The sequence below is a fragment of the Narcine bancroftii genome, chromosome 4 (genome assembly GCF_036971445.1).
Source record: "Narcine bancroftii isolate sNarBan1 chromosome 4, sNarBan1.hap1, whole genome shotgun sequence".
NCBI lineage: Eukaryota > Metazoa > Chordata > Chondrichthyes > Torpediniformes > Narcinidae > Narcine > Narcine bancroftii.
In genome coordinates, this window is record NC_091472.1 from 124130241 (window position 1) to 124147361 (window position 17121).

General features: G+C 40.7%; 1 protein-coding gene across 1 annotated transcript in view; it reads right to left on the reverse strand.

The window, feature by feature from the left end:
* The window catches only part of myo1ha (myosin IHa), an 86444-nt gene that overhangs the window by 36511 nt on the left and 32812 nt on the right, over nucleotides 1–17121 (reverse strand). Inside the window, exons 16-20 of the mRNA XM_069932707.1 lie at nucleotides 16826–16906; nucleotides 14680–14785; nucleotides 14270–14387; nucleotides 12327–12440; nucleotides 9924–10000 (exon numbers count right to left, since the gene is read on the reverse strand). Coding sequence (XP_069788808.1) covers nucleotides 9924–10000; nucleotides 12327–12440; nucleotides 14270–14387; nucleotides 14680–14785; nucleotides 16826–16906 — 496 coding nt within the window. The remainder of the gene's footprint in view (nucleotides 1–9923; nucleotides 10001–12326; nucleotides 12441–14269; nucleotides 14388–14679; nucleotides 14786–16825; nucleotides 16907–17121) is intronic.

A 17121-nucleotide genomic window follows, 5' to 3' on the forward strand; every position in this document is an offset into this window, starting at 1 on the left:
AACACTAACCTCCGTCACTTGACCCATCCCATTTGCCAACAGTAGATCTAACACTGCTCCTTCTCTGGTCGGCACCTCTACATATTGTTGTAAAAAACTATCTTGCACACATTTCACAAACTCTAACCCATCCATTCCTTTCACAGAATGTGTTTCCCAATCTATATGTGGAAAATTAAAATCTCCCATAATTACAACCCTGTGCTTATCACAAATATCTACTACCTCCCTACAGATTTGCTCCTCTAGGTCTCGGTCCCCTCCGGGTGGTCTATAATACACCCCTACAAGTGTAACCTCTCCTTTCCTACTCCTCAGTTCCACCCAAATAGCCTCCGTGGATGTGCCCTCTAATCTATCCTTCCTAGGCACCGCTGTAATATTTTCCCTGACAAGCAATGCAACCCCACCTCCTCTTGCCCCTCCGACTCTATCACACCTAAAACAACGAAACCCAGGGATATTCAGTTGCCAATCACATCCCTCCTGCAACCATGTCTCACTAATCGCTACCACATCATACTTCCAAGTATCAATCCACACCTTCAGCTCATCCACCTTTTTTACAATACTCCTGGCATTAAAATATATGAATTTCAGGGATTTCCCATTTTTTAATCCCTGTTTTCCCTCATCTTTAAGAACAACATTATTTACTTTTCCTGCCAATTGCCCTTCATCTTCTTCCAGAGCATTTCCCTTCTCTATCACCTGCCCATCCATATTCAAATACTTACTACAAACTTTCATTGTTTGCATTCTAACCTTCTCCTTACTGCTCTGTACTATTTTGTTCCCTCCCCCCAACCATTCTAGTTTAAAGGATCCTGAGTAGCCCTAGCAAATACCTCTGCCAGGATTCTGGTCCCCCTGGGATTTAAGTGTAACCCGTCCTTACTGTACAGGTCACATCTCCCACAAAAAAGGTCCCAGTTATCCAGAAACTTAAAACCCTTCCCCTTTCTCCACCCCTTCAGCCACGTGTTAATCCTCCACCTCATTCTATTTCTATTCACACTGTCACGTGGCACAGGGAGTAATCCAGAGATTACCCCCTTTGCGGTCCTTCTTTTTAACTCCCTACCTAACTGCCTGTACTCACTTTTTAGGACCTCTTCTCTAATTCTCCCTATGTCATTGGTACCTACATGTACCACGACCTCTGGCTCCTGTCCCTCCCACTTTAGGATATCTGGGACACGAGCAGCAACATCCCGGACCCTGGCACCAGGGAGGCAAACCACCATCCGGTTCTCCTTGCTGCGTCCGCAGAATCCCCTATCCGTCCTCTTAACTATGGAGTCTCCTACCACAATTGCCCTCCTCTTCCTTTCCCTCCCTTTCTGAGCTACAGGGGCCGACCTCGTGCCGGAGGCACAGCCACTGTCACTCCCCCCAACCTTGATGTCCCCCTCAACAGTGCTCAAAGAGGCGTACTTATTGCTGAGGGTTACATTCACAGGGCTCGTCTCTGGCACCTTACGTTCTTTTGTCCCTCTCCTAACAGTTACCCACCTTTCATCCTCCCGTGGCCCTGGCGTGACCACCTGGCTGTAACTCCTGTCTATGACTACCTCTGTTTCCCTAACCAGCCTGAGGTCATCGAGCTGCAGCTCTAGTTCCCTAACACGGTCCCTGACAATCTGCAGCTCGACACACCTAGTGCAGATATGGACATCCGGGAGTCTGGAAGACTCCAGGACCTCCCACATCCGGCACTCCCGACAACACACAGCCTTAACACTCATTCCTTACCCCAATGAAGAAGTAATGAATACTATCTTAGCTTTCTCTCCGCCTGCTTTCGCCGAAGCCTGATGAGCCAAAGCCTGGAAGTCCCACTCCTTCACTGGGCCTGATGAGCCAAAGCCTGGAAGTCCCACTCCTTCACTGGGCCTGATGAGCCAAAGCCTGGAAGTCCATACATACCATCCTCCCCCCAATCCTGTACATCCTCCCAAGCACGTTAAAACTATGCCCCCTAATGGTAACCGTTTCAGCCTTGGGAAAAAGCCATCCACACAATCAATGCCTCTCATCATCTTATACACCCTTATGGGATCAGACCTCATCCTCCGTCGCTCCAAGGAGACATGACCAAGTTGACTCAGAAAAGACCAAGTTCACTCACATGCTAAATTGTCTATTCACATTGGGTGTTGTGGATTCCTTGTGACAAACGCTGGAAGACTGGTCACAACCTCGTCACCAGAGTGGATAATTTGTATAATGAGTATAATTTTACATGTGGTCCAAATTTCTTTATTAATCCCTTTCTTTCTCATGTTTACCTGATACTTAAAACAGATCTGGAGCATTTACCTGGGTGAATGCAGAGCCTTTCTCATTTCCTGAATCCTACATCCTTTTCCCAGAACATGGCCTCAGTTTCTCCCTTCCTCAGCAAGGATGGAACTGAGGGGAATGAGATTCTGATAATCTTTCAGTGTAGGAAATCTCCGTGCTGATACTCGGTGTTATTGAGATGTACTTGATTAGAATATTTTCCGTCAAAGATGAAATGCAAATCGGGGGGAGTCACGTGATGGAGTAGTGGCCGGACGGTGAACTCCAGCCCTCTCCAGAAAAGTCGGGAAAAACAAGAGAAAATACAAAGGCACAGAAATACAAGTTAAAGAAAAGTGAGTATAAAGGTGGAAAGAAGATGGAGACAAAAGGAGAAAAATCAAAATCAACGGAAAGAAGAGAGGAAGAGAAGACAACGGAGGAAAAAGGTGAAGGCCTTACCTGTCCGAAGAGGCCCGCTGTGGAGAGAGGGCCCCACTACCTCAGGTCGGTAGAAAAAGAACTACAACAATGGCTCACAGAGCCGAGTAAAAGTGCGCAACCGCGCATGCGCGACTCCTCGCGCATGCGCGATGCGCATGCAAAAAAACACACCGACGGGAGGGGGGACCAGCTGGGGAGTCGATCTCCACAGCCGGCAACGACAGCTGCAGAACACCTGCAGCAAGAAGAGACCACAGAAGACAATGGAAACAAGAAAGAAGAGGAGGAAAGGGCAGCAAAGAAACAACAGATGGCCAACCCAGAGGAAGAAGAAGAGGAAGAATACAGTGAAATAGATAAAGGGAAAGGCAAGGTAAAGGATATACTTGCTCTTGTTAGAGGATACATGGAGTCATTTAAAGAATGGCAAACACAGGAATTCAATGATTTAAGAAGAAGAATAAACAACACAGAAGAGAAAATAAATAAAATGGATATGACCTTAACAGAAATGGGGAAAAAAATGGACAAGATGGAAGAGCGGGCAGTAGCAGCAGAAATGGAGGTAGAAGACTTAAAAAAGAAATTGGAGGAATCTAATAAAAAAACTAAAGAGACACAAGAATTACTAGCCCAAAAAATAGATATAATGGAAAATTATAACAGAAGAAATAACATAAAGATAGTGGGCCTTAAGGAAGATGAAGAAGGCAAGAATATGAGGGAGTTTATAAAAGAATGGATCCCTAAGGCCCTAGGATGTCCAGAACTACAGCAAGAAATGGAAATAGAAAGGGCACATAGAGCATTGGCCCCTAAACCACAACCACAACAAAAACCAAGATCTATTGTAGTAAAATTCCTAAGATATACTACAAGAGAAAAGGTACTGGAGAAGACAATGGAAAAAGTAAGAGAGGGCAACAAACCACTGGAGTATAAAGGGCAAAAAATCTTCATTTATCCAGATATAAGCTTTGAACTCCTAAAGAAGAGAAAAGAGTTCAATACAGCAAAAGCGATTTTATGGAAGAAAGGATATAAATTTACACTGAAGCATCCTGCGGTATTGAAAATATTTATTCCAGGACAACAAAACAGACTATTCTCGGATCCAGAAGAAGCACGAAAATTTGCAGAACAATTACAAAAATAGACTGAGGGATGAAGACGGGTAATGAGAGCAAAAATTATCACGATTGATATGTATGTGGGTAAAGACAAAAATAGACTGAGGGATGAAGAAGGGTAAGGAGGGTAAAAATGACCACGATTGATATGTATGCGGGTAAAGAGGTATAAGAGTGAATAGAGACAATGGGCATATGTGAAAGTATCTGTAATTAGAGGAAAACATAGAGAGTATAGACAAGAATTAATAAGAGAAGGCAATGGAATAGAGAGAATAAGGAGGGAATTAAAAGAGTGACCTTTGTGACATATAAAAAGCGAAATCTTTTCTGGGGGGGGCTGGGTGGGGGAAAAGAGCGGTCACTGCAAAATCAGTTGACGCTTGCGAGTGGATTCGCAAATCCAAATGGAGAGGGGAGATGTGGTTGTCCGACAAGGGATAAAGGGCAACTCAGGAGGGGAAGGGGAGACTGGGGATAAAGAAGATAGAAATAGGAGAATAAGGAAAATGTTGGATGTTGTAGGAATGTTGTCTGGTAAAGAGTTGAAAATAAGAAAACAGAAATGGAAAAGGAGGAAAGGTAATGATGGAAAAACGGAAAGAGAAGATAAACAAAATATAAAATGGCTACGCTGAACTATATGACTCTAAATATTAATGGAATACATAACCAAATTAAAAGGAAGAAACTACTAAATTTACTGAAAAAGGAAAAAATAGATATAGCATTTGTCCAAGAAACACACTTAACTGAATTGGAGCACAAGAAATTAAAGAGAGATTGGGTAGGACATGTAACAGCAGCATCGTATAATTCAAAAGCAAGAGGAGTGGCTATATTAATTAGCAAAAATGTGCCATTTAAAATAGAAGAGGAAATAATAGATCCAGCAGGGAGATATGTTATGATAAAATGTCAGATATATTCGGAGCTTTGGAATCTACTTAATATATATTCACCTAACGAAGAAGATCAAAAGTTTATGCAAGATATCTTTTTGAAGGTAGCTAATACGCAAGGGAACATACTAATAGGAGGGGATTTCAACCTGAATTTGGATCCAAATATGGATAAAACGGGGAAAAAAATTAACAGGAAGAACAAAGTAACCAAATTTATAATTAAATCAATGCAAGAAATGAAACTTGTGGACATATGGAGGAAACAAAACCCAAAGGAAAAGGAATACTCATACTACTCGACTAGACATAAAACATACTCAAGGATAGACCTATTCCTGTTATCAGCCCACATTCAAGGGAGAGTTAGGAAAACGGAATATAAAGCTAGACTATTATCGGACCACTCACCCCTGTTATTGGCAATAGAGCTAGAGGACATCCCTCCAAGAATGTATAGATGGAGATTAAACCCCATGCTACTTAAAAGACAGGATTTTAGAGAATTTATTGAAAAACAATTAAAAATGTACTTTGAAGTAAATACGGAATCAGTGGAAGATAAGTTTATACTATGGGACGCAATGAAAGCATTCATTAGAGGACAAATAATAAGTTATGCAACCAAGATGAAGAAGGACTATAATCAGGAAACAGAGCAGTTGGAAAGGGAAATAATAAACATAGAAAAAAAATTAGCAATAAAGGAAGATACAACCAAAAGAAGAGAATTGGCGGATAAAAAAATAAAATATGAAACATTACAAACATATAAGGTGGAGAAGAATATAATGAAGACAAAACAGAAATATTATGAACTAGGTGAAAAAACACACAAAATCTTAGCATGGCAGCTTAAGACAGAGCAAACTAAGAAAATGGTATTGGCAACAAGGAAAAAAGACAAACAAATTACATATAATCCAAAAGAAATTAAGGAAAACTTCAGAGAATTCTATGAACAATTATACCGAACCGAAAACGAAGGGAAAGAAGGGAAAATAGATGAATTTTTGACTAAAATTGAACTACCAAAACTACAAATAGAGGAACAAAATAAATTAACAGAACCATTTGGAACAGTAGAAATACAAGAGATAATAAAAAATTTACCAAATAATAAGACACCAGGAGAGGATGGACTCCCAATAGAATTCTACAAAACATTTAAAGACCTAATAATACCGCCCCTCCTGGATGTAATCAACCAGATTGATGAGACACAAAACTTACCAGATTCATGTAAAACAGCAATAATTACAGTGATACTAAAACAAGGGAAAGATCCACTCTCACCAGCGTCATATAGACCAATATCTCTGCTAAACACAGATTATAAGATAATAGCTAAACTATTAGCAAACAGATTAGCAGAACAGGTACCGAAAATGGTAAATTTAGACCAAACTGGATTTATCAAAAAAAGACGCACAACAGACAATATTTGTAAATTTATTAACTTAATTCATGCAGTAGAAGGAAATAAAGCACCCGCAGTAGCAGTTGCTTTAGACGCAGAGAAGGCCTTCGACAGAGTAGAATGGAATTACTTGTTCAAAGTATTGCAAAAATTCAGTTTACCGGAGAAGTATATTAATTGGATTAAAGCATTATATAAGGGACCGTTAGCGAAAGTGACAGTAAATGGACATGTATCAAAGCAATTTAACTTAAGCAGGTCAACGCGGCAGGGTACCCACTATCACCATTATTGTTTGCGCTAGCTATAGAACCACTAGCAGAATCGATAAGAAGAGATAATAATATAAAAGGAATAAAAATAAAAGACAGGGAATATAAAATCAGTCTGTTTGCGGATGATGTGATAGTGTACTTAACAGAACCAGAACTATCAATAAAAGAACTATATAAGAAATTGAAGGAATATGGAGAAGTGTCGGGATACAAGATAAACGTAAATAAAAGTGAAGCAATGCCTATGAATAACGCGGATTTCTCAAAATTTAAGGAGGAATCCCCATTCAGATGGCAAACGCAGGCAATAAGATACCTAGGTGTGCAAATAAACAAAAATCTAGGCCAATTATATAAACTCAATTACAATCCACTAATGAAAAAATTACAGGACGATTTAGAGCATTGGAAAGAGCTACCACTAACACTGATAGGAAGGATAAACTGTATTAAAATGAACATTTTTCCAAGGATACTATACTTATTTCAGGCATTGCCAATACAACTGACAGAAAAATTCTTCAAAGAGTTAAAGAAAATAATAAGGAGATTTTTATGGAGAGGGGGGAAACCGAGGATAGCACTAGATAAATTAACAGAATGGTATAAACAAGGAGGCTTACAATTGCCAAACTTCAAAAATTATTATAGAGCCGCACAATTAAGGTACCTATCAGATTTTTATCAAACAAGGGAAAAACCAGACTGGACGAGACTAGAATTAGATAAAATAGGGGAAAAGATACCTGAACACATATTATATAAATGGGACGAAAAATTGGTACAACATAGAACTTCTCCAGTATTACACCATCTCCTCAATATATGGAAGAAGATTCATGTAGAAAGAAATAAAATAAATTACCAAATACCAAAACTAATATTGACGCAAAATAAGCTACTCCCTTTTACAATAGACAACCTTGCCTTTAGAAAATGGGAAAAAAAAGGGATTAAAAGAATAGAAAATTGTTTTTCAGGAAGTAGATTCTTATCCTTTGAACAAATGAGAGATAAGTACAATATAACTGGAGATACAGCGCTGGCATATTACCAACTGAGATCCTACTTGAAAGATAAATTAGGAAGCAACTTGAGTTTACCAGAGGGAAGTAACCTTGAATATGTGATTACAGATACAATGTTAATCAAAAGATTTATAAAAAATATGTATATTAAACTGCAAGAAAAGGAGAATGAGGAAACAAATGGTAAAACTAAACAAAAATGGGAACAAGATTTAAATATAAAGATAAAAAAGGAAACATGGGAGAAGTTATGCTCTGGAACGATGAGAAATACAATAAATACGAGGCTGCGTATGATACAATATAATTGGTTACACAGACTATACATTACACCGCAAAAGTTAAATAAATGGGACCCAACAGTATCTGATAGATGTTTTCGATGTAAAAAAGAAAGGGGAACAACAATTCATGCAATCTGGACATGTGAGAGAGTAGAAAAATTTTGGGATGATCTCAATCAGATATTAAATAAAATAACAGAAAACAATATACCAAAGAATCCAGAGATCTTTCTCCTAAGTAACATAAAAAATAAAGAATTTGGAATTGACTTGGAAGATGCACAAAAAAGATTTGTCAAGATAGCCCTAGCCGTAGCAAAAAAATGTATTATGTCAACCTGGAAAATGGAAGATAATTTGAAAATACAACAATGGTATATAGAAATGAATAAATGTATTCCATTAGAAAAAATAACATATAGTTTAAGAAATAATATTGAAATATTCGAACAAGTATGGGAGCCTTACATTAAATACAATAGCGAAAACCTACCGGGAACAAACATTACCTAAGTTGATGGAAGGAGAAGAAAAGAAAAGAATGGACTAAGTAGAATTTCTGGTGTATTTTTGTTGAATGACAACATTGTCTAACTGAATTAATGCAACCTAGATTGTATACCTAAAATGGATGAGAGGGGGGGGGGTGGGGGGGTGGCTTGGGAGGAGGGAGGGGGGAGGGAGAAAAAGTCACTGTAAATGTGTGGAAAAGAAAAAGTGTACATCATGGCTATTGTGATTTATGGTGTGAAAAATAAAAAAATTAAAAAAAAAAAAAAAAAAAAAAAAGATGAAATGCAAATCCAACTGCAGAGTACAGATTGTCGGTTTTTTAATTCGGAACATTTCTGCTGTTCATTATGTCCAGGGCATATCATTTTAAAATGGTGACAATTGAATTAGTTGAGCCTGTTGTGAAGTACTGTATATCCTGGTGAGATAATAGACCAGCATCATCAGCTCATCCCATCACTTGCACCATTCCTGTGTGTGATGTTGTAGAATGAAGACGCTGTTTACATCTGGCAGTCTCTTCAATCTGAGGCGCCTGAAAGCTCACACCAAGACACAAGAGCAACTTGTCCGTGAACTACTCTTTACAGACGATGCCGCTTTAGTTGCCCATTCAGAGCCAGCTCTTAAGCGCTTGACGTCTTGTTTTGCAGAAACTGCCAAAATGTTTGGCCTGGAAGTCAGCCTGAAGAAAACTGAGGTCCTCCATCAGCCAGCTCCCCACCATGACTACCAGCCCCCCCACATCTCCATCGGGCACACAAAACTCAAAATGGTCAACCAGTTTACCTATCTTGGCTGCACCATTTCATCGGATGCAAAAATCGACAACGAGATAGACAACAGACTCGCCAAGGCAAATAGCGCCTTTGGAAGACTACACAAAAGAGTCTGGAAAAACAACCAACTGAAAAACCGCACAAAGATAAGCGTATACAGAGCTGTTGTCATACCCACACTCCTGTTCAGCTCCGAATCATGGGTCCTCTATCGGCATCATCTACGGCTCCTAGAACGCTTCCACCAGCGTTGTCTCCGCTCCATCCTCAACATTCATTGGAGCGACTTCATCCCTAACATCGAAGTACTCGAGATGGCAGAGGCTGACAGCATCAAATCCACGCTGTTGAAGATCCAACTGCGCTGGGTAGGTCACGTCTCCAGAATGGAGGACCATCGCCTCCCCAAGATCGTGTTATATGGCGAGCTCTCCACTGGCCATCATGTCAGAGGTGCACCAAAGAAGAGGTACAAGGACTGCCTAAAGAAATCTCTTGGTTCCTGCCACATTGACCACCGCCAGTGGGCTGATATCGCCTCAAACCGTGCATCTTGGCGCCTCACAGTTCGGCGGGCAGCAACCTCCTTTGAAGAAGACTGCAGAGCCCACCTCACTGACAAAAGACAAAGGAGGAAAAACCCAACACCCAACCCCAACCAACCAATTTTCCCCTGCAACCACTGCAACCGTGTCTGCCTGTCCCGCATTGGACTTGTCAGCCACAAACGAGCCTGCAGCTGACGTGGACATTTACCCCTCCATAAATCTTCATCCACGAAGCCATGCCAAAGAAGGAAGAAGAAAATCACTTGCTTTTAACATCGTGTAGGAAATTAAAGAGGGAAAGTCTGTGGACTCACCCATGGCATTTTTGCTGGCTTGATATGCATCTTCAGTGGCAAACAATGTCTTTGGAAAACGAATAAATATCTTTGTTCTGTAAAACAAAATAAACCTGTTAGTACGTTTTTTAGAAAATGTCTGCAAATGTTGGCACGGCAGCGTCCTAATCCCAAATGCTTTAGTTGGATGGAATTGGTGATTGAGGGGAGGGGGGTTGATTTTAAGTAGGCAACAAGACACTAGTGTTATGGTCAAGTTGTGTAAGGCATTGTGAGTATTGTGTGCCATTTTGATCACCTAACCATAGGAAGGATATCAATAAGATTGAAAGAGTTGAAAGAGTGCAGAGAAGATTTACTAGGATGTTTCCAGGACTTGGAGAACTGAGTTACAGGGAAAAAAGAATGAGGGTAGATTTGATAGAGGTGTACAAAATTATGATGGGTATAGATAGAGTAAATGCAAGCAGGTTATTTTTACAGTGAGGTGAGATAAAAAATAGAGGACATGAGTTAAGGGTGAAAGGGGAAAAGTTTAAAGGGAACATTAGGGGGAACTTCTTCACCCAGAGAGTGGTGGTCAGCTGAATTGGTGAATGAAAATTCAATTTTGACATTTAGAAAAATTTGGACGTAGATTGGAGGGGTTTGGAGGAATGTGGTTCGCGTGCAGGTCAGTGGGACTATGCAGAAAAATAGTTCAGGACAGACTAGAAGGGCCAAAATGCCTGTTTCTGTGCTGTAATGTTCTAAGGAAATGGAGGGAGTCTTTCATATTGGACTTTTATTTCATAGTGGATATCAACCAAAAACTCAACAGACTGATGCACTTTCTCCAGGAAGTATTCGAATTAGGGCAGTCAGGTAATGATAAGGCGGTCACTCCCATGTGGAATTGGGAGGAATTCTTTGGGATTGGTTTGAGTTGCCTTTGATTTTATCAATCTGTCCATTGCTGGCAAGGCTGCCATGAAATGTCCTTTGAACCAACTGACTTGCTGTTCAATTCAGAGGACATATAATATGCTGGCATATTCAGCAATGACCACACCCATGGGCCTGGAGCCACATATGTGGTCCCTGCCAAACATGCCAGTGTACTTTGTCTCTAATTATTCCTGAAATAAGGAGGATGTGAAAAGTTAACCTCCTCAATAGGCATGAGTCACATTCAGGTTTCCTCCTCCGAAAAAAAAGATAGATTTTTATGACAATTCTGTGGTTTAATTGTCATCATTAATAGGTTTATTCTTTAAATTCCAGATAACTGTGTTTACTGAATTTAAATTTAAAAAAAATTAAACCTACGGCATGGTAACAGTCCCTCTGACCCACTAAACATGCCTTCCAAATACCCCAATTAACCTACAACCCTGGTATGTTTTTGAATGGTGGGAGTAAACTAGACCCTTCGGAAGAAATCCATGCAGACATGGTGAAAACGTTGATCCTTACAGACAGCGCCAGATTTGAACCCGATTTGCTGGTGTTGCGAGAGTGTTGCACTAACTGCTAACTAACCAGGCCACCCTGGTCCCATACTGGTGGAATTTGAACAAATCTCTGATTATACTTGAGGGCTAGTTGATCAAACACAAGATGGAGAGAAAGACAGCGAATAGCGTTAGCTGATGAGCCTTTTGCAGTACAAATGCCATCATTGAACAGCTGATCCAAGAGGTCTTCCTGTTCTGTAAATTCAATGTAATTTGTGCCTGCGGTTTGTGCTGCGAACCATGATGGCCTTTGCAATCTTTAGGAGCATGACTGGCAAGAGTTCAAATCCACTTGTTGATTATTCACTGGGGTCACACTCCTTCGGAAGAGGCCCTCAGATTGAGGTAGCTTCCAGATGGGTAAGTAAGGATAAGGTTATGTGTGTTTCTTCACAGCTTGATCAGAGGTTCTCTGCTGTATTTCTCAAATATTTGGTGGAGTTGGTAGCTTGAAGTTTGTTGGGGTGAGATGTTTATGCATATAACATTAAAGATAATGTGCCCACAACATGGATACTTCATGCTCAACTGGTTAGGACTAAAGCCTCTCAATAATTGGTGTGAGGTATTGCAGGAGTTGATGAATGATAGAGTCAAAGAATCACACAGCACAGTAAGGGTCTCTTTAGTCCAACAGGCCCACATCAAACATTTTGCCTCTCTACACCAATCCCATTAGAGGTGCCCTGCAGCTATCATCCTCTCCCTGTGTAACACGCAGATGGGAGAAGTGCTCTTTTTAACTTGGGATTCTTCAAAGTACATTCAACTCTCCCCCTTCTCTACAACCTAAGCCAAGTGTACGTTCAAAGTTTTCCAATTTTGATAGACGATTAACTTTGTTTCTCTCTCCATAGGATATTTCCAGAATTTCCCTTTTCATTATATTTTTAGAGGAACTGATGGTAGGGGACTCTTTACGTACTTCCCCATTTTGTATTCCTCCTGTTTGTAGCCGATATGTTTCACCAGCCTTGCAACTCCCTCTGAAGCGGGTCCATGCCAGTTTGGCCACGTGTCAGGACACAGTAACTTGTACCTGCAGGACAAGAACATTGATGTTTGACTATATAACATTTCATCATCCTTATACTTTGTACCCTGCCATTTACAGTCCCAATTTTCTGCCACTTACGTTTGGATAGCCTGCTCTCAAGATCAAACCAGCAGAGAAAGGGATCAAGAATGAGGTTTTCCTTTCAAGATAATTTAACTCAATGGTGCCTGAGAGCCACTGTTCATTATCACAAGAATGTAGTGGCCCATCTGCCAGAGTAGATGCTAATTGCCTCGAGTCATGAGAGATACAGCATTGAAACACATCCCAAGCCCCACTGAGTCATGGTGACTGTCCAGCACCCACTTACACTGCATCTACATTTGTAATGTGTGTCGAGAGAATCAAAGACTTGTTGATCCAAACCAAGGCTTTTATTAAATAAAAGACTGGAGCATATCACAAGTAGGTCGACCAGTCCAGAATGACCTGGTCTGGCTAGGAGCAATCCTTTAAGACCTGTCAGTAGGTGTGGCTACACTCTCAGCCAATCACAGTCATCCTACACTACCATCTGTACATATGTACATATACACATTGGTGATAGAATCTGTACTATCACAACATTAATCCCATTTAATCTTCGCTATTATAGTACCAGCAACCCAGGTTTGATTCCGGTGCTATCTGTAAGGAGTTTGTACGTTCTCTCGGGGTCTGCGTGGGTTTCCTCCGAGTGCTCTGGTTCCTCCCATGTTCCAAAGATGATCAGGGGGTGTCAGGTTAATTTGTCGTGTAGGTATATTTGGGCAACACACCCTTGTGGGCCAGAAGGGCCTGTTAGCATGTTGTATCTCCGAATTAAAAATAAATATTTTCATCAATAACCCAAATTTCACCACTCACCTATGCATTGGAGATTAACAGTGGCCAATTAACCTACCATTTTGGAATGTGGGAAGGAACAGGCGCATGTGGAAGAAACCCACTTGGTCACAGAGAGAACTTGCAAACTCTACACAAACAGCACTCGGTTAGGATTGAACCTGAGTCTTTGACACTGCGAGGTAGTGGCTCTATCAGTTGTGTCACTGAACCAGCCACACTACCGGAAGATAACAGGTACAACTCACAGAAACTGCTCACCTTCCCTCCCCTCCTTCAGTTGGTGAAAGCCACGAGGAAACAAATAGGAAATGGGAAGCTCTTCATTGTAAGGGAAAGGAACAACTGTTCACAAAATTTGCTCCAATACTGTTCATTTGGGACTCTCTCCAGCTCCCAGTTGAATAACTATGAACAAGAGACTAACATGGTTGATACATTGTCACAAACCCACATTCCACTTTCCTGCTCTGGCTTTTTCTTCCCCCTCATGTACTGCTTTTGGACCAGTAAGCCCAGTGGTCAATTAGTTTTACCTTGAGTGCCCTTGATTTAAGATTGTGATTACAAAAAAGTGCAGACCCTATTAGAAAGACGAGGATGAGTCCCTGTTGTGAAGACACTCCTCAGTTTGGATATCCTGTTAATCCCCATTGTTGAGCATCATTGGGGTCTCCCTTTCTTCTGAAGATGACATTCACTGGGAGCATTGCTTAAATAAAGCTCAAAGAATTGTTGAGGATCCTTACCATCATTCACACAGATTATTATCACATATTGTATCAACCACAGAATATTTTGCCATTATCACTAAAGGAACTTGCAATATGCAAATTAGTTTCCCAGATTACATCAGTGATAGTGATCAAGAGAATTTCATTGGTTGGAAAAGACTTAGCAACACCCCTGACAAATACACGAGTTTCATTCTTCCTCTCCGTTTTACACTAGATAATTCAACAGCACTACTTGGCTTAAATTATTACCTTTTCAAGAATGCATCATACTTTCTCCGGTAAGCAAAGCCTGCTCGTCTCACTCGTAGATGTTCCATGAGGCCTAGGTACTTTACCTGATGCCTCACTAATGCGTTGTCAAACCGGCCTGCAAGGGGAACGAGAGGGAAGGGGGATAGAAGGAGAATGAGGAGTGGGGATGAGGAGAGGGGTGGTGAAATGAAGAAGAAGAAAAATTTCTACTGGTTAGTTTTGCTTCCTTACCAAAAAAAAAGAAATACAAATGCTGGTATCATACTACAAAGGTAGACAGTCATGCAGTCATAAAAGTGCAGTATATTACAGAAAATAATCCATTTTAGACATAATCAATGCATACAATTGGAAGACACTCACATTTTAACCATTTACAACATCCTGGTCCAAAGTTGGCAGCTTACCCGGCTGTTTGGCATCATTTGGTTTGACACATCGGACATACGAAGGCTCCTTTGACATCAAGATGTCAATCAGGCCCATCAAACTGTACTTGAACTGTGTTGCCACCTACATTCCAGGAGAAATAATTGTACAAATGATCACTGGACATGGTCCAGGCTTAACTTGGAATTCCATGCAATTCCAGCAAAAAAAAAAGGCTGGATTTAATGACAATGTTGTCAGCAGGCCAGGCTGGAGTTGAGAGGCTAATTTCCCCATTAGTTCTATTCTGGTGACTGCATCCCTGTAAGTGAGTTAAACAAAAAAGTCCGCAGATGCTGGGGTCAAGTCCAGTATACAAATGCACTGGAGAAACTCAGCAGGTCACACAGCATCCAAATGGTAAAGGGTAACTAATGCTTTGTGCCTGGGCCTTTAAGCGACTTAAAGTTACTTTCTCTCCTTGTAACTTTCTAGGAAAAGCGTCTGGGGTTTTGGTCAATAATTGATGATTCCTGCACTCTTTAAACTTAATCTGCTTTCTGAGTAAACTGAAACAAACAGGACATGTTAGAAATCATGAGGAGGCTGGGTGCAATTAATAGAGCATTAAGGATTTGGTCAATGATCTTTCATCAGAACTCAGTGAAAATTACCATTTCAGGTTTCCAAAACTGGTGGTGTTTTGTTTTCAAATTTGATGGATATCTGTATGCTATGTGGCAAATGAATATCATTTTCAGCCAATGCACCTGTTGCACTACCTCATGAGCATTTTATCACCAATTTCCCAGGAAGGTCACATGGCAATTAAAAGTTTCCCCAGTTGAAACTGGCTGATATCAAGTACGGGGGAACTAGAGGGACAGGGCTTAATCTCAGCCTTATGGGTCACCCAATAATTACTCGATTTATCAGAAGAGGTGTTCTCCCACAAAACCTTTATGCTTGAGCAAAATTATGGAAAAAGGCCAGGTAAAAAGCTTCATAGTAACTTTTAAAAAAAAATTTGAGGACGTCACTAGCAGCCCAACTCTTATTGTCCATTCCGAATTGAACTGGGTCTTCTGCCAAGCTATATCAAAATTAGTGCCAGGGGAAGACACTGAAATCACATAGAGATCCGTAAAGCACCAGAGCACAGAAACAGGCTCTTTTGACCATCTATTCTTCTGCCTAGACCCATTGACCAGCACCCAGACCATAGCCTTAATAGAACCATAGAGAAGTGTAGGTAAGGATTTGTAAATCAAATGAATTTTGACAATAATCTGATTGTTCTTGTGGTTTTTCTTTCCAAATTATCTCTTCTCTCTTCTCACAGCTGCCTTGGTGGGATGTGAACTTGGCTCTTTGGGCATTCACTTAATCCCTGTTTTTACTTCAATCATGGTGTCTGCAGACTTTCATATTTTACTCTAAACAATTCTAGAACTGGAGGACATAGGTTTAACATGAGAGGGGAAAAATGAAGAGGGACCTGAAAGGCAACTTTGTTCATTCAGAAGGTGGTGCGTTTCTGGAATGAGCTGCCAGAGGACAGTGTAGATGCCATTACAACAACATTCATAAGGCATTTAGACAGATATGTGGCTAGGAGAGGCTTGCAGGGATATGAACCAAATGCAGTCAAACGTGATTAGCCCAGAATGCCAATTTAGCATTCAGTGATGTATGACTACGACTCTATAAGTGATCTACTCAAAACCACAAGAAACTACAGGGAATTGCAAACATAGTTCAGACAATCACACAAATCCCTTCCCCTCCTACTCCATCTACATCTGCAACTACCTTGGAAAAGCAGCTAACACAAAAGACTCATCCCTCCCTGGCCACATTCTCTTCTCCCTCCTCCTATTGGGAATAATATTTAAAAGTGTGAGATTTCGTGCCACCAGATTCAAGGACCCACTTTTCTTGCCGTTATTAGACTCCTGAATAAACCTCACACAAGCAAAAGTAATGGCATCTCCCTGCACTCTACTGTGCTTGACTTATGTATTTTGTATGGGTTGACTAGTTGGACTTACAAAACAAACTTTGTCACTGCGCCTTGATACATATGACAAAAACCTGAACTTAAACTAACACATCTTTGTAATCCAGCCTGTGCAATAATGTATCTACAGCCAGTCTCCAACCAAGTGTGCAGTTGGTACTCACAGTCTCAGGTCTTTTCTTGGTGTCCAGCTCAAGGGTGCTGAAACATTCTTTAACAATGAAGTTTGTGGAGCTGCACATCACCTGTAGAGACAGAGATAGTTGTGGCACATACATTGTTTGGTACTGCCAAAGTTACATTGCTTTCACTGAGCCACAGTGCCAGATATAAGACTGTGGGTAATTCTGTGGCCTGAGTCAGAAGTGTAGAGACCTGACTTTCAGACTGAGTCTCACTGTAGGAATGCTGTATTCCGAGGTGCTCTCCCTTGGATGAGATCTAAAACAAGATCCTCTAT